The following is a 26,537-nucleotide window of genomic DNA, read 5'->3' as shown; positions in this document are numbered from 1 at the left end:
CGCCTTTTTCACTGCTGCAGCACATTGTGCAAATGGCTTCATGGACTTGTCGATCAGAACTCCCAAGTCCCTTTCCTGGGAGGTCTCTCCAAATACCGCCCCGGATATCTTTATTCTAAATGTACCACATGGTTCTGTGTACACACTAATGTCCTGATTTAGTAAAAGAACATCTTAATTCTTTCTGAGCCACATGACAAGTTCTTGGTTTCTGTTTAGAGCAGGGGGGTCCAACCTTTTGGCTTCCCTGGGCCGCATTGGCCAAAAATAAATGTTTCTGGGGCCGCACAAATGCGCAAAAGCTGCAGCAAGTCAGAGGAGGGAGCCGGCAAGACAGTAAACACCCAGGGGCAGCAGAGGAAAACACTGCATCGCCCTCAACCGGGGCCACACAAAATACTTCCCGGGGCTGCAGGTTGGACACCCCTGGTTTAGAGCTTCTGTCCATTTTGTACACAGTGCAGCCATTTTGGGGGGGTGTTGAGAGTTTCTAATGTCTTGTGTTTATAAAGTTAATCTAAGAATAAAAATCTTTCTATTTCTTTCCTCCCAGATACATGAAGAAATTCAAGAGCAGAATTCCATGTTTCCGTACAACCTTCACCCCGCACTTCCAAGCAAACCACCTCAGCAGGGCCAGCAGGCTTCTAGTGCCACCTTTGAAACCGGACAGCGAACTCGGCTGGTCTCCTCAGTGGATGACTTTACAGAATTTGTATAACGTGCCCGATACGTTTGCTGGTTCAGACTTGAAGAATTTGAAATGTCATCTGATAAAGCGGTGTGAAAGTGCCGTCGGTCCGATTACACTAATCCTCCATGTCCCTTGTCCATGATGTCGGGTGGAAAGGTTTCATTTGCTGCTTTAGTCATGTAGCCAGTCCACTGTGGTTACTACCCAGAATGCATTGTCTGAATCCAGCCGCATCTCGGGATGCCTTCTGAACCTTGCCTACAGATGGCTGTGGCTGCACTGTGGATTCTTTATGGACAGGCAGAAGGAGCATGCTTGTTTTAAAGATGTTGCCTGACCTTTGTAGAACTGACCGGTGGCTGCCTTCTTTGGATCTGTGCAGCCGGTAACCTCATCTTATCCGATTAGGGTGGATTCCATTTGCAGTCTGAGGAAGCCAGGATGGTGTGCTCTTGAATTTTGAACTGTGTTGAAACTTTACTGTCGCTGAAACTCTAAGACTCTGATTTGAATCTAGAATTCCCTGGGAATGTGAAGTGTTACCCACGTAATTTGGGGCACAGTTTAGCTCCCATCTGTGTTATGCCTCTGGATTGGAGGGCAATGAAGCTGCTTTCCTCTCCTCTGAACATGAGGCAGTTGGCTGTGTGTTTCTGAGGGGTCAACTGCAGGGTTTTTACAGATGTCCAGTTGATGAGCAACACTGCCTGAGATTGAGAGGCCTTTGTTAGTGTCTTCTAGTTCAGAGGATAGGAATGTGTATTGAGAACCAGCATCTCTCCTTTTTTGAGCCTTTACCAGGTTTATCGCTGCTTCCCACCTTCCTCAATTTGGTAAAGCAGCTTTGTCATCTCCTGTTCCCTATCTCATGCATATTTTGTGATGGAACCACACCAGCTGTATGATATCATTTAGGGCCTGGAGCAATCCTCCCAGCAATACCTGCTCAGTCTATTGGCTGCTTAACTGGTCCACAGCGTGTCGCTGGAAAATTGAGACTGCTTGTGTGCCCTCAAGTCCAACGCTGTGGATCGACTAGTACAAACTGTTTAGTGTTAGTAAAAAGTCCCGAGAACTGAGCGCTCTGTCATGCCCTGTCCCGCCCCTGTCAACTGAGTTTCCATCTTCATTCTGATGCTGGTATCGAAGACCAAAGGATTCTTACTGGAAACAGTGGGAGGAATGCCTTTCTGAATAGGCCATGATCAGACTTGTTTCACATGTTTAAGGCTGGTATCACTTAGTTCCACTTTACAGTATTTCACAGGACCCTGCTGGTAAAAAAAATTTAAAAAAAGAGGGATAGGTGTAACCTGTTGGGAGGTTAATTCCTGCACCTGAGAGCCTGAAAGATCCTTTAACTTAATACTTGCACTTTTTGTATGGTTGTAAACAAAATAAAGCAGTTTTTTTGTGTGTCAGTCTGGTGTTTCTTTGCTGCAGTGTGTAAAACTTCCTTTAACAGTTATGCAGAATCTCAGAAGAATGCACGGAGAAGCCCTGGGAAGACCCCTGGGTGGGTTACTGTCACCGGATGCTGGACTGCCTTGTGCCTAGGGGGAGCCATGTTCCTGTGCAGTCCCATTCCCCCTTCGTGGGTTTTGGGAGGGGGAGAGGAATGGACTGGCACTTACAGGACTTGGTTTCTTTTCCAGCTTTTTTTTCTGTTCTTGAACACAGGGAGGAGATTGGAAAAGTCTAAACCCACCCAGTGATGAAAGTGTTTAAAAGAGGGGCTGAATGAGTGGATTTAACCTGCTCAATTTTGGAGTCAGAGCTGGGGTGTTCTCATAATTGATCAGTGCATAAGGTCCCCCTTTTAGCAGAGGGGGTGTGAGAATCCTCCCTCCACAGGGAGCATCAGTGGTATGAGAGAGACTTGTAAGTAGAGAATTCCCCCCCCCCCCATGACTTTGTCCCTCTCCCTGTCCTATTCCTGTGAGCTCAGCCTTTAACAGCACAAGCCTCAAACACTTATGATTTTAAAGTGTTTTGAAGCTTGTGCAGATGAGGCTAGAGCTTGCAGGGATGGGAAAATTGAGTTCCCATGGGGACGGGGGTAAAAATTTGTCCCTGTATCGTTCTCTACTTGTATGCAATGCTGCTCTGACCTGCAAAGCTATTTCATGCATTTGCATTGTTGATAACCTGAAAACCTGGCTGGCTGAGTTAGTTACAAGGATTGGGTTGAAAAACACTGCTCTAGAGCAGGGCTGCCCAAGTCCAGTCCTTGAGATCTACTGGCAGCCAGGTTTTCAGGATATCCACAGTGAATATGCATGAGAGAGATTTGCATACCAAGAAGGCAGTGCAGGTAAATCTTTCTCATGCATATTCATTGTGGATATCCTGAAAACCTGGCTGCCAGTAGATCTCGAGGACCGGACTTGGGCAGCCCTGCTCTAGAGTTTAAAACAAACAAAACCTCTCTAGTAATCCTAGAGTGTTCTGAATTTGGATCTATGGCCCAGCCCCTGCAAGACTGGCACTATCGCCCTGTCTAAGAAAATGTAGTCAATTTTGGTCCATATCTAGAACAAGCCTGTGCAAAATGTGTGGTCCACTGGATTTTTTTTTTTTTTTGGGAGGGGGAGGAGAAAGAGGGGGTGGCGGTGAATACTAGCTTATGATGTGAGGAGCCACCCAGTCATAAGACTCGGTATAGCCCTTGTTCTTTATGAAACCAATAACTAAAAATAGGCCCATGAACACATATTCATGGCTGCCAAAGCCACTGTGGCTTTGAAGGGTCTCTACAAAATGGCCTGTCACTAAAAATGGATCAGCTGGCTCAGTTCAGTCCTTGGGACGCATTCAGTCAGACTGGCTTTCAGGATATTTCATGAATATGTGTGAGATTTGCCTATTCATTGTAGATATTCTGAAAACTCAATTGGCTGGCTGGATTGAGAACCACGGTGTTGGATGCCTGTCCTAAGAAACTAAGAATAGCCCTACTGGGTCCATCAAGCCCAGTAGCCCGTTCTCACGGTGGCCAAGCCAGGTCCCTAGTACCTGGCCAAAACCCAAGGAGTAGCAATATTCCAGAAGCTCAAAGATTATCAAGATTCCGGAACCCCAAATAGAAGCAACATTCCATGTGGAATCCCCAAAGAGTAGCAAGATTCCAACTGATCCAGGGCAAGCAGTGGCTATGGACTTTTCCTCCAGGAACTTGTCCAAACTTTTCTTAAAACCAGCTCCACTACCCGCTCTTACCAAAACCTCTGCCAACATGTTCCAGAACTTAATTATTCTCTGAGCGAAAAAATATTTTCTCCTATTGGTTTTAAAAGTATTTCCCTGTAACTTCGAGTGTCCCCCTAGTCTTTGTAATTTTTGACAGTGAAAAATCGATCCACTTATACCCGTTCTACTCCACTCAGGATTTTGTAGGCTTCAATCATATCTCCCCTCAGCCATTTCTTTTCCAAGCTGAAGAGCCCTAACCTTTTTAGTCTTTCCTCATACGAGAGGAGTTCCATCCCCTTTACCATCTTGGCTGCTCTTCTTTGAACCTTTTCTAGTGCCACTCTATTTCTTGAGATAAGGAGACCAAAATTGAACGCAATACTTCAGATGAGGTCCCACCATGGAGCGATACAGGGGCATTATAACTCTTTTTTAAATAATTCCTAGCATCCAGTTTGCTTTTTTGGCTGCTGCCGCACATTGGGTGGAAGGTTTCATTGTATTATCTACGATGGCACCTAGATCCTTTTCTTGGGCATTAACCCCCAAGGTGGACCCTACCATCCGGTAACTGATTCAGGTTATTGTTCCCAATGTGCATCACTTTGCATTTGTCCTCATTAAATTTCATCTGCCACTTGGACACCCAACTCGTCCCATTTCCTAAGTCTGCCTGCAATTTTTCACAATCTGCATGCGTTTTAACAATTTTGAACAGTTTAATATCATCTGCAATTTTAATCACCTCATTCGTCATTCCAATTCTTATTGATGCTTAGGTCAAACTTTGCAATGGTGGTATGGTACAACTCTGTGGTTTGCCCAACCAGGCTCTACAGCTTTCATACATGGGAAGCAATGCTGATTGGAAAGAATGTCTCTCTAATCTAATCCAAGATTTCTGAATCACTCATACTATTTAGTTAAAGGCAATTTACATCAAAAAGAAGCCATAATGTCCTTACAATTCTTTAACTAAAAGTACCAACTTTACAATCTGTCATATAAAAATATTTTCAACATTCTATGAAATTTCCAATAACTAGTTTCTGTCCTTATTGTTTAGGTAAATCATTCTCTCTCCTGTCCTGAAGGAGATACAGAATTTTTTTTTTTTATTTATACTACATAAAACCATACATAATCGTCTAACATATTCATCAGAAAGACCTAATTCTACGTGTTGTTACAAAGGCATCAAGAATCGATTAACGCCTCCATCACTAAATCCTCCCTTCTTTTCTTCCAACACCTCTTCAAATATCGCATAAAAGCATTCGTAAACAATTTCCTAAAATCCGATCTAGCTGCGTATAAACGCAAAGATCCTGGCAGAGCATTCCATAGTTTCACATACCCTACTGACAACATGCCACCGCCAATCCTAAAATGAGTGACTGTCCTGTTGCAATTTAATCTCATACCTGTTTCTGACCTTAAACTCCTTGGATGATAAATTTCTAGCCACCCTTGCGATATAATAGGAGATACATGATACAGTACCTATGTATTAATAGAATTTTATATTGTACTCTTTATTGAGTCAACAGCTGTTGTAGCTGTTTCAAAATCGATGAGCCATTGTCTTCAATAGTAGACTTTCCATGGTCAACGAACTGTCCAAGAGTTCCCCCAGACAATCTCTTGGGTGTTTTTATAATCACCTCAGTTTTGTTCACATTCAATTTTAATCTGTGATCATCCATCCCGCAATCTTTTTCATATAACCTTGCAGACACTTCTCCAGCTTATGAACATTGTCACACACTGGGGGGGGGAGGGGGGGGGTGATATATCGTCTTGATAGGACCTCTATTGTACTCCTAACTTCTGAAGCACAGCTCCCAGTGGAAAGATTGGGAATTGTTAAAAAGGTTCTGCAATGGTTTGCATCCTATTTTGGGGGGGGGGGGGGGGGGGGCAGATCATTCAGAGTGAGAAGTGGAGCAGAAGCAGCAGCAGTTGGAGTTGTGTATGTTAAGAGAGGTGTACCGCAGGGCTGAAAAGTATGGCAAAGCGGGCCGAACCCTGCGGTACATCTCTCTTAACATGCTCAACTCTAGCTACTTTTGCTCCACAAGGCAGTACTTCAAATTTTTATCCATCCCCTCCCATGAGGCATCCAGTACAGAGACCAATAGCAACTCCATGATATGCGTGTGTCGAAACCCACATTGAAATGGATCTAGACGATCATTCCAGAAGCAGATATTGAGGTTGTTGTAAGCTATAAAGGCTGCTTTTCTCCTAGGGGTCTGCACAAGAGCTTATGCCAATTTGAAGGAAACAGACTTTTTCCCTTGGTATGTAACTGTCCATTTAGAGCGCAAATTTTGCTCCTAGCGGAAAAGTAAGAAACACAGCAGTCAGAAGGAAGCAGTCATACTTTTATTTTAGACTTTGTCATATAAAAAAACCCTCAAGTGCCACAGACTTTTCTTATTTAACATCAACTCTACCATAAAGCGACATGTAGGACATGTCCTAAATTGTACTTTTTGCAAAGATTACATCGCTTTGTTTCAAGTGGAAGGGAATTGTGAATGAAACCTCATTTCCATAATATAATTAAATATCATGGGAAAGGTCAAGAAATGGTTAATGCTAGGTGATGCCAATGTATGGTTACCCAAGCTGTCCAAAATTTGTTACTGTCCCTGTAGATAACCACAGGAAACCACCCTGTGTCCATCTCAGCCTCAGTTCTTCTACACCAGCATTCTTCAATGCAAGGCTTGAGGGTCAGTGGCTGGAAACTATCCCGTGTCCATCTCAGCCTTGGTCCTTCTACACCAGCATTCTTCAATGCAAGGCTTGAGGGTCAGTGGCTGGAAACTATCCTGTGTCCATCTCAGCCTCGGTCCTTCTACACCAGCATTCTTCAATGCAAGGCTTGAGGGTCAGTGACTGGAAACTATCCCATGTCCATCTCAGCCTCGGTCCTTCTACACCAGCATTCTTCAATGCAAGGCTTGAGAGTTAGTGGTTGGGCCTATTCAGACTCTGATTCTTCCCTCTCTCCTTAAAGAATGATATAGGGATGGTGATAAATTTCTGTCATGTTCTTCTCTACCTCTTAACTCGTCTGCCTCCCAAGGCTTTGTGAACTGGCTGTATTCTCATTTCTTGTACTTGCCTAAAGATGGCTGGCTGTTAGCTTCCGGCCAATGATTCTGCCACAGCATGCTGTGGCCAAGTCTCCTCTGACAAACTTTGCAAGTGCTTGTGAAGAAATGTGCAGTGGCCATTGTACCTCTCAGGCTTGGCACACAACATTATTTGGGTTGCCCATGTTCCCTCCCTTCCCGCAGGAGCACAGGTCTGATGCTTGTGCTGGCACCATCTGCTTTTAATTAGACGAGCAGACTGCAGCTTCCTGTCCCGCTAGATTGTATTAAATGGAAGAAGTGTTTTGTCTTGTTCAATGAATCCTTTAAACGTGGTCCATTAATCTTGTAAACTGGCTTTAAGTCAAAAATCAACCAGAAGAGTAGCAATAGAAACATGAAAAACTGTGGTATCCATCTGTGCTACATCTATACTTTGAGCAAAAGCAACCATCGTAAATTGTTATAGCTATGAATTTAAATGAAGGTTTAACTGTGGCTAATTTAAAACCATGCCCTGATGCAGACTTTTTGTGAAAAAGTCTCCTCTTTGTCTTAAAGCTATTATAGATCGGGATGGTGTGGAATTAAACTAGAAGGGGGGACTTTTCTTGATACAGCCTTCGGGCAAACATGACGGAATGACGGTCCCTTCCCGATACCAATGAGAAAGAAAATCTTAATCACAAGAAAAAAGATAAGTTGAAAGACTTTTTATTGTTTAGTCTCTATTTAAGATATTAGCACAAATCACAGAAGAACACGTTAAAAATAGGCCTAATGAGGAGTCCAGGGCTACAACAGTATCTTAGTCATTGAAAACACTTGACTAATACTGACCTAAAAAATAGTTTGAAATGCTGTTTATTGCGAGTTGACTTTTTGTCAAATGCACGTCAGTTTTTGGTCTTCACAATGACAACAAAAGTCCTGGTGCTTTTGATCCTATCGCTGGATGAGAAATATAATATTTAAAAACTGTTTCAAAGAAAATTTGACCAGTGAAAAAGCTGGTGGCAGATTCTCCAACAGAGTAAGTTGCTCTGTGAATGCCACTTTTGAAAGTCTTAAATACAATTTGGCTTATTTTGCTCATGTCTACAACTATTAGAGATGGATATCACAGTTATTAATAGGTTTCTAGTGGCCAGTCTTCTGCTTGCCATTGTCATTCTGCTACAAGTGGCTTGTAAAATGACTTTATTTTTCACAACTGTACCACACAGGCGTATCTTAACCCAGTGCCACACTGTATGGACCGGAAGATGTTGACACACAAGGAACTCTGTGAAAGCCAATTACTTCCTGTTATGGACCTGGGGGGGAAGAACCCCTTCAGCTCAAAGGCGTTGCACGGTTTACTTTGTGGGTTTTCTCTAAAAGCAAGCCTGGGATGTGGAAAATCCTGCTTTTTTTTCAAAGGTAGCATGTTCAAAGCTTCATTCCCTCTTAAGGCTATCATGGAAGACAAAAACAATTCTATTACTGCACAAACAAACCTCAAACATGTAGCCCATATCTCATTTCCTCTTTCAGGCTTCTAGGGACTTGCAAAGCTGGCAGGATTTCTGCTTTCTTACGTGGCACAGCTGCCTCTAACGTCCTCCTGCGCCGTATTTTAATGAAAAAAGTTTCTGTTTTCATTGGGCGTGTGTTCCTGGGGGTTTTAATTAATTCCATCTTTGCTGCATTAACTCCTAGCTGAGGATTTGGCCTGTGCAATCTCCTCACTGTTGGAGGGGGTTATACATGTGATCAGTCTTTCTTGGGGGGAGTCTTTACTGTACAGAGGGCATCTGCTCTCTTGGTTAAGGCCAGGAGCACATGGGCACAAGCTTTGGCTGGCAACGTTGATCTTCTGGAATCTTAACCCAACAATTAACTTCCTTGCTTTGTTGAGCAATGGTTAACCATGGTCTACTTCGCAAGTTGGCTCCTGTGAAGAACTTGGAAGGGGGTGTGAGAAGTAGGACAGTCATAATGTGCACTGAGCAGTTTAAAAAATGAGCCCTGGCCCAATGGGTTGCAAAAAAGCCTTTGCTTCAGCATTAATGTCAATGAGGTGTTTCTAGAAGCTCTAGCACGGGAGAATTCACTAGTGCAAGCTGCTGCTGATTTCATGATGGTCCCAGAGCCATAACTGGGCAGAGAGCTCGAGGCTCCTTTCTGCCTTTTCTCTGAGTCTTAACGACCTCCCCAGCCTGCTCTTCCTAATAATTCTCATTTTGCAGAGACACACAGTAAGTGTTATAAATGCTTGTGATGAATTGTGGCTCGTATGAACGTGTCAGCGTATGGCAGGTGAAGTCATTCTCTCCTTAGGAAGAGGAGACAACCCCTATTGCTTCTGGCTGTGGGGTGATGGACTGGGTTAATCCCTCAAATGTGTTTCCAGGACCCCTGTGCACATATCCCCAGGCCCAATTACATTTCATGTCATGACTTGTAAGCACTGCATACATCCTTTAAATAGCCAGCAACACATTGGGACTAGATCCAATAGAGTGCTATGAAAATATAGCAAAACTTAGAAAAATATACATTTCAAACCCCAAGACTCCACTTGTAGGTTTGCAGTGAGCATAAGCTGGAATCACAGCTGAAATGTGAGCCAAGGTCAGGCTGTTCGGAGGCAGTAGGGTATGGGTACAAGCTCGATCTGGTCACTGAATTTGCAACTCCTGGGTCCTCCTTTCGCTTCCCACGTTCCCTTCACCCCAGGAGCTGTAGTGGTCCTGCACCCAGCTGGAATCCACTTTCCCAAACCCATTAGCTGAAACCTCCTGCCACCGCCGCCTGCGTGACCCTGCCGTCACAGTGTCAGCTGCTTGTTCAGTTTATATCTAGAGCTAATACAATACTGTTGTCTTATTAATATCGTCCATTACTTTCATGGAAAGCTTGTGCATGTCAGCTGAGGAAAGCTTTTGTTTAAAGTGCTGAGCTGTATATACAAAACTTTAAAAAAGAGTAAACAAACCTGCTCCTACCACCCCAATACATTCTCCCCCGAGCAGATAAAAGAAACGCAGTGGTACGTGGCCACTTCATCAACTCATTGTGCAGTCAGGAGAGCTCCAGTTCCTGTGGGGTGTGATCTGGAGATCATGCTCGACCTCCAGAGCTGTTTTGCTGCATTTAAAAACAGCCCTGGCAATTTCTTTGCAAACATATTGGGGCAGTAAATCTTGCTTCTCCATGCGACGCTAGTGACCCTAATTAAGTTCTGATGGGGGCTGAGACTTGGTCTTGTCTAGTTTATTGGCCACCGAATCCTGATACAGTCTGTAAACAATGCCCCACAATCGCCATTTTCAAAACTAGCCAGTTGATTCCATCCCCGTTGACGCTTCATCTCTACTGCTCTTGGCCTTTCTATGTATCGCAATGAATTAAAATTGTACATGGCCTTGATGTCTAATGCGTGAAGGTGGTTTAACAAATGCTTTAACCATTGAACTGGTTGGCCTGGGCACAGTCCTTTACCTGCCTGCAAGTTTTCACAGCGTGCATCTGTGACGCTCCTGGGACTGTGTTTTAAGGTGGGGGAATGAAACGGCATTTTCAGATGCTTGGGCTCACCCAAAGCAGAAAGGGCATTTTTTTTTACTATTTGTATGGTGCTTGACCTAATTTCCCAAACGTGGCTCTCCTGTGCAAACTAGCTGCATTGCACGAGGTCCACGAGCTGGCATCGATTGCAGGCAGAATGGGCTATTCAAGATTACCCCAGAATAAATAAAGTACAAAAATAAAATCCCCTTCTTTGCTAGAGTCGATGAAGTGCCCGTTCCATCTGGACCTTGTTTTTCCTCACAATATGTCAGAAATATAAGTGCATGAAATATTGTGAAGGAAACATTACCGCGTCTGTGTTTCATGGGATGAACTGCTTTAGCCTAAAGTCCACCATCTTTCATCAAAGAATAAGCATCTCACCAATAATAGAAGTCCGTACTCAAGAATTTCTTGTGCTTTTCATGAGTAACCTATTCGGTTCAAATTAATACTATTATTCTGTTCACCCAAGCTGCGTAGTTTATGCTAGTCCTAAAGCAACCACCAGTCGTTTCTTCAGTAGCCTTCTCCTGCAGTAGAAGTCAGAAGTTCTCCAGGGACATCTAGAATACTGAAAGTTGGGCAACTGGAAAGGTGTTGAAAGCTTGTAATGATCCTTCTCAACTTTCTGGAATTTTGAGGTTGTAACGGTCAGGTTTCCGCTAGTGGTCTTCTTCTTGACTTGCTGATGTGGCTAAAGTTGGACCCCTTTTCTCAAGCCTTTCCAGCTAGTCCTGAATCCCAGTTCTTTGGGATTCTGGTCACGTCTTTCTTGATCTTCTCCTTTATCAGCAAGCGCTTCTGCCACGTGTCCTAGTTAGCGTGGCCAGTTTAAGTTAACTGCTTCGTAATTTGGTAAACCACGCTCCTGTCCACGCTTATGTCAACATTACAGGGTTCCCCCCACACCTTAGACCTTCTCAGTGTTTCAGTTCCCTGATGTCATAGATAAAATAGGGCAAAGAGACTGAAGAAATGCTCACTGGTTCTGACCCACAGTTCAAGAAACCTCGCTGCAGTTGCCTGCGCTGAAATCTGTACATCAATCTGGCTGAAGTGTCAGCGAGGGGTTAATAAACTGTTACCCCTCCCCACAAGATTTCTTGAAGCTCAAAGTTAAGGCTGAAACCTTTGATAGAAGCTAACCACGTCATCCGTGTAGCGTAAGATCGTGGCAAGCGTGGGCTCAAGGAGCTGGCATGCATCGCTGTGACATAAGGTCACTTGTTTCTTGATCAGCGCACACTGAGGTCCATAAAGCATGATTCTGTGTCCTATTGGCCCAGAACTGGGCTGTTTTAGCCTTTGCTGTTGCAGTGGAAGAGGACCAACAGAACCCAGAGCAAATTTCTCCACTTAAAGTGCACCGATGTGTTTAAAGCTTTTCTTCCCAACGACTCCTTTGTACCATGCTAGCTGTCGCTGGGGTGAATTTTATTCTTGGCCCGAATAGACTTCCGTTTTTTTCTTCCTGGTGCTGTAGCAGAGTAGGTCTTCTGTCTGGGAAGCAGGGTGGAGGCGTCTTCTGCCCCTTGCCCTGCTTGGCTAGTCCTACAGGCTACAGAAGTTAAGGTGTCCACCAGGAGCCTGGGGGCTGCAGCAAGTTTGGAAGTCTGTGTGGCATCGTTAGGGCACTGTGGATTCAAGTCTCCGCTGCAGCTCTCGCTGTTTTCATCGGGTAACCTTTGGGTTATCTGACCAGTAACCGTGCAATGCTTCGTTAACAATTTTTCAGCCATTCTGCAGTACTTGTTTTTTGTAATTCTGCTCTGTGCCCCTGCCAAGTGGCACTCCATTTTGTATACATCTTCTGTCACCTGGTTCACCCTGTCGAACCACACCAGCAAGGATTCAAACACAGGGAGCAGGCGCTGGATGTTGCTGTCAACCTCTAACCGCTCTCTGGCATGCAGCGTGCTCAGGCTGTCCATCTGGCTGGATGAGGAAGACGAGTCGGACACTGCACTTGGAGTGGAGCTGAGAAATGACCTGGAATCACTGGAAGATCGAGACGGTAATGGCTCCATGCCTTCAAATCTCACGTTGTATCGGAACTGTAAAAAAAATAAGCAGATATCCTTGGATTAGCAAAGGGAGGGAGACAGCCTGAAGCTATGCTGTTAGCAGTTTGACTCCGGGCTAGATTCTGAAGTTCTGCATTCACATATATTGGAAGGCATTTTCTATTATGGAACATGCACAAACCAGTCAACTTTTATTTTAAAAATCTTCAAGGGGCCCTTTTACTAAGCTGTGTTAAGAAATGGGCTTAGAGCCGTCAAATGGGGGTCTTTACAAGGGGATGCTGAAAAGTTTCAGCTCATGACGTAGAAGTTACTCCACATAGTCACCCCTAAGTTCATTTGGCACAACATGTCTGAAGTTTCTGTAACCCTTCCAAAAAATACTTGGATATCTGGTTACTAAAATACTGCTCTGCTGCTGTAATCACCTCCGAATCACTCAAATATTGTCACCCTTTCAAACTCTTTTTAAGGTCTGGAAGCAGGAAATAGTCAGATGGAGCAAGATCTGGTGAGTAGGGTGGATGGTCTATGAACATAATAATAATAACTTTATTTTTTTATACCGCCATAACCAAAAATTCTAGGCGGTTTACACTAAAAAGAGCTGGACAATCAGCGAAATACAATAATACAGTAAAAAAATACAAATATTTGTAAAATAGAATTTCAATAATAAAACTCACTGAGTAATAAACTTATCGAACAAAGTGGTCTTAATTAATTTCCGATAACATAGCTTGCTGAATACATTTACCTAATCAAGATTGTTGCTAGGGTCCTATCTAAGAAGGTCTTATATCTACACCCATTCATTTTTGGATAAGCAAATAAGTAGAAGTTTCTAGTTTCTCTGGATGGTCTATGCAACACAAAATGAGGAAAAAGGTAAGCTGGAGACAATCCCGATCTCAGCTCAAAGCAGATACAGGAAAATTTGCCTCCAAAGGCAGCCAATGAAGTAAACGATAATATGGACTAATATGGTCGTTCTTTATTAAACCAAAAATCAATCGAACAGCTGTATTCTGAATTATCCTTAATTTCCTTAGAATTTTTTTGGGTGCTCCTAAATAGATGTTACAATAGTCTAAAATAGATAAAACTAATGCCTGCACCTATCGTTTTGCCAGCCTTGTAAACCATTCTGCCAGTTCTGAGTGAATAAATAGAGATATTTGATTGTCAGTGTCAAGTTGGGGGTAGGACATAAAAAGAAAGAAGTGAGTGAGTGCTATGAAGAAAGAGAGAGAGAAGGGAGAGAGTTTATATCATTAAAGGCAGACTGGAGACCTAGTCCAGAAGGATGTAGAATGATTCACTGTGGCTGTTTCATCGCGGTCGTTTCAGCGTGATAACTGACTGGGACGAATCATTCCATTTAGTGTTTGGGGGAGCAGTTCCCCCCCCAAAAAAAAACAAAACAAAACTATGTCCTCCCCCGTCCCCTGGTAGCAGAAGATAAGTACCCTTCAGCCACTGGCTCTGTCCCATCACCTTGGCTCATCAGACAAGATGTGGGGGTGTTTCAGCCCTAATTACATCACCAAATTCAGCAGCTGAATTGCAGGTAATTAAATGCCAGAAGGTGGGAAGGGCAGGCAGGGGTCTAATTGGGAGGGTGAGGATGACGACAAAGAGAAATTGGAGAGGGGGGTCAGCCCCTGAGATGCCAATGTGGCTACCGGACATGGACGATTCAGCACGGCTGCGATGACACGTCCCACAATGAACGGGCCAGGATGAATCATTACCTTCTGATCTATAACGGGGTCCTGAGGGCTGGTAATCCTGGAAAACTACGGCTCGTTCTCCCCCTCAGTTTATCCCTGATTTGAGCAGAGAAATGAGAAAGATCTATCTATCTATTTATTTAAGAAATTTCTATGCTGTCTAATTCCTAGGCAGTTTATAAACGTGCACATACATAATAGCTAAAACAGCACAAAAAAAGAACAAATCATCTAAAATTTAAATGCACAACAATTCCTTAAACAGGACAAATCATACCCTATCAAACAATTGTGTTTTGAGGAGCTTCCTAAAACTTCCTCATATCAGCGCATTTTCTCAACTGCCCAAAGGCGAATTCCATAATGTCACTACAGACCGGTGAGTCTGACCTCAGTACCGGGAAAGATGGTAGAGGCGTTGATAAAGGACCGCATCATTGATCACCTTGACGGACACAATCTGATGAGGACCAGCCAGCACGGCTTCAGCAAAGGAAGATCTTGCTTGATGAACTTCCTACACTTCTTTGAGGGAGTAAACAGGCAGATAGACAAGGGTGACCCGGTCGACATTGTATATCTGGATTTCCAGAAGGCGTTCGACAAGGTTCCGCATGAACAACTACTTTGAAAAATTGAGAGCCATGGAATCGAGGGTGAAATACTCACGTGGATTCAAAACTGGCTGGCGGATAGGAAACAGAGTGGGATCAAATGGACAATACTCGGACTGGAAAAGCGTCACAAGAGGAGTGCCGCAGGGTTCGGTGCTTGAACCCACGCTCTTCAGCATATTTATAAACAACATGGAAATTGGTACGACAAGTGAGATGATTAAATTTGCAGATGATACGAAGTTATTCAGAGTAGTGAAGGCGCACGAGGATTGCTAAGACCTGCAATGTGACATAAACACGCTCAAGAAATGGGCCGCGACATGGCAAATGAGGTTTAACGTGGATAAGTGTAAGGTGATGCATGTCGGTAACAAAAATCTTATGCACAAATACAGGATGTCTGGTGCAGTACTTGGAGAGACCCCCCAGGAAAGAGACTTGGGAGTACTGGTTGACAAGTCGATGAAGCCGTCCGTGCAATGTGCGGCGGTGGTGATAAGGGTGAACAGAATGCTAGGAATGATAAAGAAGGGGATCATGCCGCTATTTTGCACAGTTTACTTGAGGTGGATGATACAATAAGAAGAACTGAAAAGGGGAAGGAGAAGATAAACTAAATGAAGGTTGGCACAGTGATGAAGAACAATGGACATTATTTTTTTAGTGAATGAACTTTTATATTGTGATTTATAGGGTGGATTGGGAGAGTTTCAGATGGATTTGAATGATATTAATGTATGTATGAACAATGTTTAATTGAATTTTAAATATAAAGGGTATAATATTATTTCTGAGTTAATCAAATAAAATAAATGTGTATTTATGGAATATAAACTTATTTTTGGAAAGAGAAAGTACAGCCATGTTTCCCCATTGGCTTCCGGTCCATCTTAGGATCCAGTTCAAGTGTGCATGTGTGGTTTTCAAACTCCTTTATGGAATATTTGACTCTTTGATTCCCCTTCGTGGGAATTCCTTTAGATCCTGCTATTCAAGAATTACAGCAATTCACAAATTAGCATTTCCTTCTCTGAAAGGTATTAAAAGCACTGGGAAGCTTAGCAAATCTTTTAAATTGGTGAGAATTTGGAATGGACTCCCAGATTCTCTAAGACTGGTAGATCAATTATATCAATTTTGAAAAAGTTTAAAAACCTGGTTGTTTTCACAATAGTTAATTTAATTTTAGCTGTCGAATAGTAATTTTAAGTAATTCAACATATTTTTTTCCTAACTTTTTCCATCCATCTAATCTAACCAATTTCTGTTTTTATTTCACAGTTTCTACTTTAACGAACTGTAAACCGAGTCGAGCTCCTTAGGGAGTAAATTCGATATATAAAATGAAGATTAGATTAGATAGCTCTTTTGTGTATGAAGTTAATGCATATTCATTGGAGAAATCCTGACGATCCAACTGGGTTATGGACCTCGAGAACTGAGGTTACCCACCCCTGCTTTAAGGAGTCGGATAGCTTAGCTCCTTCCCATATAGGACAAGCGCCACTAACCTGGTTTATGCCACTGTTTGTAGGGATTTTCTTAATAAAGAAACTGGAAATTAGACATACTATATATACTCGAATATAAACCTAGATTTTTGGGCCAAAAAAATGGCCCCAAAATAGGGGTCTCGGTTTATGTTTCACAGCAGTGTACATTTAACATGTAAGAGATAATCCGTGCGCGATAGAACTTCCAATCTAATTAAGACAGACAAGCAGGAAAAATGGGAGCTAGGGAATTTCTCACAGAGCGAATGATAAAACAAGACATGGACCCATCTCAGGCCTACCCTAAGCACTGCTGGTCCAGTATTGAGCCCGGGCAGGAGCGATCCTCCTATGCTCCTGCCCTGTGCAGTCTCATTACTCAAATAGCTGACATAAGTTCTCTTAGTAGCCTTGTGAGACTGCCCCAAGTTCGGTTTATATTCGAGTCAACCTTTTCCTTTTCCCCCCCCTCCCCCCCCCCCTCTTTTTGGGGGGAAATGGTTGCTTCGGTTTATATTCGGATAGGTTTATATTTGAGTATATATGGTACATAGCAGCAGAGAAAAATGAAGGCAGTGCTTACATGGACACAATGTGCTAAACGCAAAGCTTCTTCAGTCTATCCCTTAGGAACACAAATAATCTGGCGACTTTTAGGAACTGCTTCATTGTTAGGAAATGGATCAGGACATCAGAAGGCTCATTAGGTCCCCTGGTTCCCTATTTCATGATTACCTCTTTCACTTTGCTAACCCCGATCCACATCCTCAGCCTCCGGAGGAAGAGCTCCACCAGTTCATAGTCCTGAGGTTCAAAGGCTGGTCTGTACATCTCCAGTCGCACCAGGCCATAGTTCTGGATTAGCACAGTGGTGAAGAGCCTCAGGACGATCCAGACTTCCAGGACCACATAACTCATGCAGTAGAAGCAGTAAAGAGCTGAGGATTCAGGCACGTGGAGCCTCAGACTGACACTGCCACGAACTATATCAAACAATGCGAGGAAACTACTGCCAAAGCTCCGGAAAAGCTCGGAGGAGGAGGAGAAGAGCTGCACAAACATGAAAGCAAAGAATATTTCATTAGGAAGCGCCTGGTGACCCCAGTGGAGAAAAGGCAAAATCCCAAGGACTGATGGACACTCACTGCTGGACGTTCTAGCCCAGTGTGGTACAGCGGTTAAAATAGGGTTACCATATGGCTCCAGAAAAAGAGAATGGACTGAAACATCTGGGTTTTACTTCCATTGCTTTCAAAGGAAGTAAAATGCCGATGTCTCGTTTTTTCTGGAGTCATATAGTAACCCTAAGTTAAAGCTAGAGCCTCGGCACCCTGAGGTTGTGGACTCAAACCCACGCTGCTCCTCATGACCCTGAGCAAGTCACTTAATCCCCCATCAGCCCAGGTACACTAGACAGATTGTGAGCCCACCAGGACAGACAGGAAAAATGCTTGAAGTACCCGTATACAAGCCACAATCCCTTTCCCTGATGTCATAATGCCCGGCAGAAACTCAGCTAGTAGCAACATTCCAGAACAGATTGTGATGTCATAATGCCTCATTCCACCAATAAGAGCCAAACTCATGAGTGATGTCACAATGGCTTCATTGTCCTAGACTTGGCTCACTTTTGCTACATTTTGATTTCTAGGGTGGCGCAGTGGTTAAAGCCACAGCCTCAGCACCCTGAGGTTGTGGGTTCAAATCTACGCTGCTCCCTGTGACCCTGGGCAAGTCACTTAATCCCCCCATTGCCCCAGGACCATTAGATAGATTGTGAGCCTGCTGGGACAGATACAGAAAATGAATAGATTCATCTAAACCATTCTGAGCTCCCCTGGCAATAAATGAAAAAGATTTCCATCATGAATATGCACAAGACCAAGGAAGCAGCACCTGCAAATCAATCCTTATGAGTAACATGGCAGTGTTTGAGGAATGAATTGCTACTCACTGTCTTCTGTTATAAGCAGCATCTGGTTCATGGCTCAGTGATTATACTTTATGATGGTGGAGACTGACCCTGAGCCAGAAACCTTTTGAATGGATGGGAATTGCCTTTGGAAGGGGGGGGGTGCTTTAGTTGTGATGGTTGTATGGGGGGGTTGTTAAGGAAAGTCAATTGGAAATAAGGGACTCCCTCTCTGGATAACTCAATTGGGAGGAGAGGCCTAGTGGGTAGAGCTGCTCCCTCAGCCCCCCGCGCTTACGAGTTTGATGGCAACCTGCTCCCTGTGACGCTGGGCAAGTCACTTGGCCCCAGGTACCAAGGTTAGATTGTGAGCCTGCTGGGACCGATAGGGAAAATATTTAAGAGCACCTGATTACTATTCTAAACTGCTTTGGGTGAATTTCTTCATGAAAAGGCAGTTAATAAATCTAAAAAAAAATAAAATAAATCCCATGCATGGTCATAGTAGAAATTTTGAAAACCCTTGTTCTAGCCAGATCTTGCTTGTATGAAAAGTCCTTGAAGGGGTTAAAGCAGTGGTTCCCAAACTTGTCCCGGAAGAATCCCCCAGTCAGGCAGGTTTTCAGGATATCTACAATGAATATTCATGAGAGATATTTGCATGTACCTCCTCCACTGTATGCAAATCTCTCTCATTGATATTCATTGTGGATATCCTGAAAACCTGACTGGCCGGAGGTTCCCCAGGTCAAGGTTAGAAAGACCAGACTAGACTTTACAATGTACTGTATTCAAAATTGAACTTCTACCCCTCAAGGACATTTGTTGGCAAATTTTTTAAAAGAATTGTTTACGTCCAAAGGAGCCCCCTTTAGCTTCCTGAGCCTCCCAAGCCAAAAAAGGCTGTTTTTGAAGCACATGTGTAATACGGAGATGGTTAGAACAGTAGACAAGTGGCTTGAATGTTTCGTCTCTGCTCCCCACAGCCGGTGTTCACTTCACACGGATTCCTTTCTCACACGTCGATTGATGGGCCTGGCTCATGTGGACACCGTGTACTTACCAAGAATCCAAGCTGTGCGTATGCTAGAGCCAGAAGCAGGAAGGCGACCCACGAAGAAAACAGCTCCTTTGCAGCTCTTTGGAAGGTCCTGCCAAAAATGGACCACTGCCGTACAAAGCGCAGCTGTTGGGCAGCCTGAGGAAAAAGGAATACAGAATGAGTGGTGGCTGGGTCGGCTCCCGGTTTCCTTCTGCTTTCCCTTCACCTCCTTTGCTCGCAGCGCTGTCCCGTCCTACTGTAATTCCATCTATCTAAGTCTAACTAAAAAAAGTCTTCAAAAACTTCAACTCATTCAGAACACTGCGGTCAAGTTGATCTTCGCAAAATGCAAATTTGATCATGCTTCCCCACTTCTGTCCAAACTCCACTGGCTCCCAATAATTTCCAGGATTCATTTTAAATGTGCCTGCCTAGCTTTTAAGATCCTACACGGCACCCTCCCTCCCCTAATCCCACTATCTTGGAACTCCTCGAGTCCTGACACCACCAGGTCCACCCAAAAACTCAAACTATTCTTCCCCTCACTATAAGGTATCCTCTATGCAGGAAAATTGGGTAAATCTCTCTTCTTCAGAATCACAGGGCTTTGGAACAACCTTACTGCCCCACTACGGAATCAGGGCTCCTTCCAACTATTCCGTAAGCACTTGAAAACTAGGCTTTTCACAAAAAATGTAATGCTCTCCTCCCCACTATACTCATCCTCCAAACCCAATGTGTTATTTCTTCCTTTATTAAGCTCTTGTAAACCGTGTCGAGCTCTATAATTATGGAGAGGTCACGGTATATAAATTTAAGGTTTAGTTTACTTTACCTTTACAGTCAGGAGCCACAGGAGGGAAGCGGACAAGCCATCGAAGACGGTGTTTAGGAAGGCGATCTGGTAGAAGTTGGTGAAGTCCTGGCGATTGCTGAGGTATTTGTTCCATTGCTGGTCAGCGAAGCTTGTTTGACCGAGATGCACCACCACTGCGCAGAGAGTAAGTAAGACGATCAACCACTGGAGGTAATTGCAGGGGACAGTGAAATAAGTCCCACCTTCCTTCTTGATGGCCAGAGACTCGGAGATCACAAAATAGACCACAAACCCCATGAGGAGAACCTGCAAGAAAGGAAACGATAACATCAAGAAGAGGCAATGTAAGAGGGAGCCGTCCACCCCAGGCCTCACGAGCATGAACTTCAACGTGCTCCTCGCGCCCGCGTCGTCTCTCCTGGGTGCTGCGCATAAGAAGTGACAGAGGGAGAGCCGACGGGGTCGCGAGGAGCACGTTGAAGTTCTTGCTGCTCGTGGGAAGGGTCGGGGAGGGGCGCCACCATCACCCTCGCTATGCCGCTGACATCCGGGGAAAAGCTCTGATGGGAACAATGCAGGTCACCTGACACGCTTAGGGCACCCCCTGAACACCCCCAGCACCAATGACAAGGGAAAACCCAGTGAAGGAAATTCAGGCGCGGAAGAGCACTGGAAGTGTTCCTGGGCAAACACCGAACGCATTGCGTTTCAAAAGAAAAACATTTTTCCTGTCGGGGCCACTGGGGGAAAAGGAGGCTACGGGCTCCTTTCTCTCTCTTCTCGGTCGCAGGTTTCATAGGCAGCCAGAAGCATCGACAAAGGCTTTGTGCCACAGCTCAGTAAAGTCCTGCTTTTAACAACATCTGAAACCTTTCCTAATCCTTCTCAAAACACAGATCTGTTGGAGCAGCACCAACAGAAGACTGAAGCACTCATTCTGCTTCACAGCTAGAACAGTTAAAACATTTCCACGGTGTGACCTCAACAGTCAACTGGGACAGCGTCTTGTGAACTACATTGGAGCCAACCCATAATGAATGGCCATTTCCCTCTTCTGATTCTTTCATTTCTATACTGTCTATCTGCACCACTCTGAGTGGCTTACAAATTAACACAGAAAATCAACCATCAGACACACAGAACAGCAAATAACTCTTTCTCTTCAATAACTGATCCCTTGAGCTGTTAACCACTATCTTTCACCTCTGTTTAGTTCAATCAATTTGTACCATCTTTTAATCTTTGTAAACCGCATAGAACTTCACGGTCACGCGGTATAGAAACTGTTATTATTATTAATTTCATATGAAATGAATTCATGCTGTATCTGGGGTCTGTCCTAAGAACCCCTGAGAAACGTACCATCATAAGAAGCAGGAGATGAATGCCACCGCTCAGCTTCAACAGAGGGAAGGGCCAGATGGTGACAGATGGCAGCGCTCGTCCCGCCAAGGGTAATTCCAGCAGTAGAGTGACCACGGCAAACAGGTCCACGCCAGGGTTGTACTGAGCCAGTTCGACAAAGACAGCGCGGCTCCTGTGCAGACGGCAACACAGAAGACCGTTATTTAGACACCGAAATGGACCCAGAAGGGGCCTTTGCTGTTGTCATGGGGAAGTGGAGAACTCACATGTTGTCGATCCAGTGCTTTTGTTGGAGGTAGCTCAGAATGGCCCTGCTCTCCTCTAAGCTCGATCCCAGCAGCTGCACGTAACCTCCGCTGTCATACAGAGACAGGTAGCCCCAGTAGCCCACCCTGCAGAGGGAATGCAACACAGTCAACCCTCCCTAATATTACATTTCTTTAATGAACTCGGTTTCCATCCCGTTGTCCCCAAAGAGCTCAGGACGGGTTACAGGTTAAACAGATATAATTTCAGTACAAGATGACGATAAGTTTTTATCCTAACTTGACACATACTGGGAGTCTAAGATTAATGTACGTAATATACAATTTACCAGTTACAATTTGCCATAGTCACATAGAAATGACTGGGGAAGGTGATGGCAAACCACCCCGTGAAAAGTCTGCCAAGAAACTGCCACAGAAGCGGTGGCTCCATGACTCGTAGACAGGGGAGAGAGACCTTTGCCATTTCTATGCCTCTGTCAACATCTGGGTCCCTTAAAGGAAAGGAAGGGGATTGCTCTTGGCTTTTAAATCGTCCTTCCGGGGCTAACGGGGTATTTTCAGCGACACTTCACCACTTAACCAGATGGTGCCACTGAAAATACTCAGCTACTGCCCATGCTGGGGGTTGTTCCAGGAGCCGAGATTCAGCATTTCAGTCCTATCTTTATTGCATTTACTAAGCGTCTCTGCTTTCACCGCCTCGGAAGACCCAGAAATTCAATGCTGGGCATGACTCAGCATCGAGTTTCCAGGGATAAAGCAAAATACTGGCTGAATATCGGGCCAAATGAATATTCATGAGGGAGATTTGCATGCAGTGGAGTCAGGGTATGAAAATCTCTCTCATGAATATTCACTCTGGATATCCTGAAAACCCCAAAGACAGGTTTGGCATTCATTGTACTACGTTATTATACATATAATAACGCTGTTTCCTCAGCTGAAATAAAGAACTTCAGTTTTGTCTTACTCATGTTGAGAATGTTCATTCCTTTGTTATTATTAACTCATACAATATGAGAATGGCCGATGTCCAATCTCGTTAAAGCAGAAAAAGTTCTTTGCATTCACTTTATGACAGAGCTGGGAGTCAGTAGGATGACCGGAAGTGGCAGCAGGGAACAAAGAAACTTCTTCAGTCCAGAGCCTCTCGCTCTTACCCTCTGAGGTCAGGAGGTGAATGGGACCAAGCACCAGACAGGTTTGCAGACAAGCCTGTCCAGCCAGAAGTATAATTCCTGGTGTCCACCTTGAGAGACTCCCCAATGCATCTCTTCTCTGCAGAGGTCGTGTCTGACGTATCCTGGGCATCCTGATGGCTATTTTGGCACTTCACTGGAAAGGAGATTTCAAAGTGATCAGTGTGTGAGGTGAAGGGAACACAAGGCTGAAAAGCACACTTAAGTGAAGGCATGAAACACACACTCAAAATGTGCTCATGCGCACACAGGAAACTTGTTCATGTGTATGTACTCACACGTGTTCAGGTGCGGAGAATGATCACATAGGGCACATGTGCAAATCACACTCGCAAATTACATGCAAAGCCAGCTCCCCATGCATAACACATGCAAAGAATGTAAACCTCACATACAGGGCTGGCGTTAGGGGAGGGCAAACAGGGCAGCTGCCCTGGGTCCAACAGCTCATGGGGATCATGTGATCCGGGCATCTCTTCCCTTTGTCAGGCCATTTCCCTCCCTTCCCCTCACTTTCGTGGCACTTTTCCAAACCAAAGCTTTCTCTCTCAGAGGAACCCTGATGTGGCAGCTGTTCTCACTAGTTGCATGCAGCTGCCCGATGCGTCTCCTCTGATGCAACTTCCTATTTCCGCCAGATCACGTCAGAGGAGACGCTTCGGGGCAGCTGTGTTCAACTAGTGAGAATGGCTGATGCATCAGGGCCACTCTGAGAGAGAAAACTTTAGTTTGGAAAAGCATCTGCGAAGGTGAGAGGAAAAGAGAGATATGGCCCGGCAAGGGGAAGAGTTTGAGTGGCACTTTAGGTTTATTGTGTGAAGACAGACACTAGATAGAATTGGGGGTGGGTGAGAGGAGAGCAGACCCTGGAAGGAAGTATGGAGGAGAGAGAGGGGAGCAGACGCTGAATGGAAGTGGGAAGTAGGGAGGGGAGCAGATGCTGGATGGAAGTGGAGAGGAGAGAGAAAAAAGAGAACATACTGGATTGGGGGAACAGGATAGAGTTAGATACTAGAAGGGGTGAGGGAAAGGGGTAGGTAGACACAATGAAAACAGGGAAATTAAGGACTGGATAGTAAGAGAGAATTTAATCTAGAGAAGACAGGCAAAAAATAAATTGAGATGGAGGACTGGGGAAGAAAAGGAAGGGAGAGGAGAGAGAGATGTCAGAGCAGGGGGGGGAACGGGAGGAGACAGATACTAGATCTGAGGGGAGGAAAATAAGAGAGAGAGATGCTAAAATCTGCTGGGGAGGGGGAGGGGGAGGGAGAGAGAGAAAGATGGAAGGGAAGAAGACAGATGCCACACCATGGGGGAAGCAGAGGGAAGAAGATAGATGATAGACCAATGAGGGGAAAGAAGAGATGGAAGGGAGAAGCAGACAGTTTCTGGAAGAGACATAGAAAGAAAGCAGAGAGGCAGAGAGAGGGCAGACAGTGGATGGAAGGAATGATGAGAAGATGATGAAAGCAGAAACCAGACAACAAAGGTAGAAAAAAATTTCTATTTGTTTTATTTATTTCTTTTGCTTTGGGATAAAGTATTATTGTAGCTATGTTGATAATCGTTTATTAATAGAAAATGGAAATAAGGTGATCCTGTATATTGGACTAATTTTAATACATTTTTGACTAATTCAGAGACCAAAACCCCCTTTCTCAGGTCAGGACAGGGATACTGTAACAGCAATATAGTTTACTGACCTGAAGAAAGAGGTTTTAACCTCTGAAAGATAATTGAGAAATGTATTAGTCCAATAAAATGGCGAGCACTAAATTTTCTTCCCGCCATGCCCCATGCCTCCTACCCAAATGCAAAATATAAATACCTAAGTTGGTGGGCTTCTCAAAGCCCTGCTGACAGAAGATCTCTTAGAAACATGATGGCAAATAAAGGCCAAATGGCCCATCCAGAGCATCCACGATCTCCTCTCCCTATTGGCTAAGGCTCTCAACATTTGCATCTCCTTTTCCTATAGGCTAAGGCTCTATACAACTGCATTGTGAGGTCATAGAGCTGCCCATCCGCAGTAACCATTATCTCTTTCTCTCTGAGAGATCCCACGTGCCTATCCCAGGCCCTCTTGAATTCAGACACAGTCTTTGTCTCCACCACCTCTTCCGGGAGACTGTTCCACACATCTACCACCCTTTCCATAAGAACATATTTCCTCAGATTACTCCGGAGCCCATCACCTCTTAACGTCATCCTCTCATGGCAGAGTTTTCTTTCAAATGAAAGAGACTTGACTTATGCGCATTTACATTAAGTAGATATTTAAACATCTCTATTATATCTCCCTTCTCCCGCCTTTCCTCCAAAGTATACAGACTGAGATCTTTAAGTCTGTCCCCATATGCCTTATGACGAAGACCACACACCATTTTAGTAGCCTTCCTATTTGTGAAAAGAAGAATTTAAAGTTGTTTATAGGTGGTAGTAATGGGAGGTGGGGATGGGGGGATTCAGAGGTCTCCTTAATTTCTGCCCCAGGGTGCGCCACATTCTCCCCAAACCAATCTTTCCCACAGCATTCCCAGTTCCCAGCTTGATCTAATCTTATCCCCTGTATTCCCAGCCATCTTCATCCTCATCTGTGCCCAGAGCAGAGACTTCCTGGAAAGGCTTTTTGGCACACTGACCCCAGCCTTCTCTCGGCTTGCACTGCCTGGAGAGCCACTGGTTGCCTTTCATGGGAACTTTTTTCTGTCACCCATATTTGTCTGTTTGTCATCCATATTACATTCTGGCCCTAGTTGCCTCCCCCAATAAAACCTGACTCTTACTGCCCCTACCTCTGCTCTGGATACTGCCAAGGGGGTCTGCAGTACACGCACCATGGAGTGTCCTGAGCTGGACACTCACAGGAGGGAGCTCAGGTGCCCAGAAGCCTCCCACTGACTGATGACACTTGACCCCTTGCAGAGCCAGCAGAATTTGCTCCCCTGTGAGTAGCCAGAGCTTTGCATCAAAGGATAAGTGTTGTTACACACCTTCTATCAACCGGACCTGCCGCAGGCGCACTGCTCCGAGCGTTGCGCTATATCCTTTCCGGATGGAGTGATTACCGCACAAGTACGGCAAAAGCACCTTCGACATCCAAACCCAGAACTCATCTGATCTGAATGCAGACAGGAAAAGAAAAATGAGCTGGTTATTGCAGTCACACTGGTGGCCTAAGAGTTCACTAATGTCCAGAAGCCAGAAATAGGATTGCCAGATTTTCCAATTGGAAAATCTGGAACCCCCTAGCCCCGCTCAGTAATGCCGTAGCCCCGCCCCCAGTCCTGCCCTAGCCTCACCCCCCTGCTCGTCGGGCAGGGAGGGAATCTGCAGATGGCACGCGATGATGTCATGCGTGGATTTCCTCCCTGCCCAACGCAATTTGAGGAGGCGTTTCACAACCTGGACAAAGTGCCGGGTTTTGAAAAGCTGTCCAGACTAGTGCTGCCCGATTCAGAGAAAAAAAATTTCGATTCGATTCAATTTTCCTACCCAATTGGGTGTTTTTTTCA

At 44.6% G+C, this 26,537-nt stretch overlaps 2 protein-coding genes across 8 annotated transcripts in view; one reads left to right on the top strand and one right to left on the bottom strand.

Moving 5' to 3' along the window:
* TSC2 (TSC complex subunit 2) overlaps positions 1-2,115 on the top strand; it is a 99,632-nt gene extending 97,517 nt beyond the window's left edge. For all 6 annotated transcript variants that reach the window (XM_033962970.1, XM_033962969.1, XM_033962967.1 and 3 more), the window contains one exon: positions 554-2,115. In XM_033962970.1, the coding sequence (XP_033818861.1) occupies positions 554-721 (168 nt within the window). In that variant the 3' untranslated portion in view covers positions 722-2,115. The remainder of the gene's footprint in view (positions 1-553) is intronic.
* Positions 2,116-6,259: 4,144 nt separating this feature from the next.
* Positions 6,260-26,537, bottom strand: part of PKD1 (polycystin 1, transient receptor potential channel interacting) — a 173,117-nt gene continuing 152,839 nt past the window's right edge. For both annotated transcript variants that reach the window (XM_033962835.1, XM_033962836.1), the window contains exons 39-46: positions 26,016-26,143; positions 22,984-23,158; positions 21,821-21,946; positions 21,552-21,726; positions 20,208-20,495; positions 19,394-19,528; positions 17,154-17,468; positions 6,260-12,605 (exon numbers count right to left, since the gene is read on the bottom strand). In XM_033962835.1, coding sequence (XP_033818726.1) covers positions 11,964-12,605; positions 17,154-17,468; positions 19,394-19,528; positions 20,208-20,495; positions 21,552-21,726; positions 21,821-21,946; positions 22,984-23,158; positions 26,016-26,143 — 1,984 coding nt within the window. In that variant the 3' untranslated portion in view covers positions 6,260-11,963. The remainder of the gene's footprint in view (positions 12,606-17,153; positions 17,469-19,393; positions 19,529-20,207; positions 20,496-21,551; positions 21,727-21,820; positions 21,947-22,983; positions 23,159-26,015; positions 26,144-26,537) is intronic.

This window comes from Geotrypetes seraphini, chromosome 11 (genome assembly GCF_902459505.1).
Source record: "Geotrypetes seraphini chromosome 11, aGeoSer1.1, whole genome shotgun sequence".
Taxonomy (NCBI): Eukaryota; Metazoa; Chordata; class Amphibia; order Gymnophiona; family Dermophiidae; genus Geotrypetes; species Geotrypetes seraphini.
Note: the sequence above shows the minus strand (reverse complement) of the source record. Positions and strands in the feature narration are given on the sequence as shown.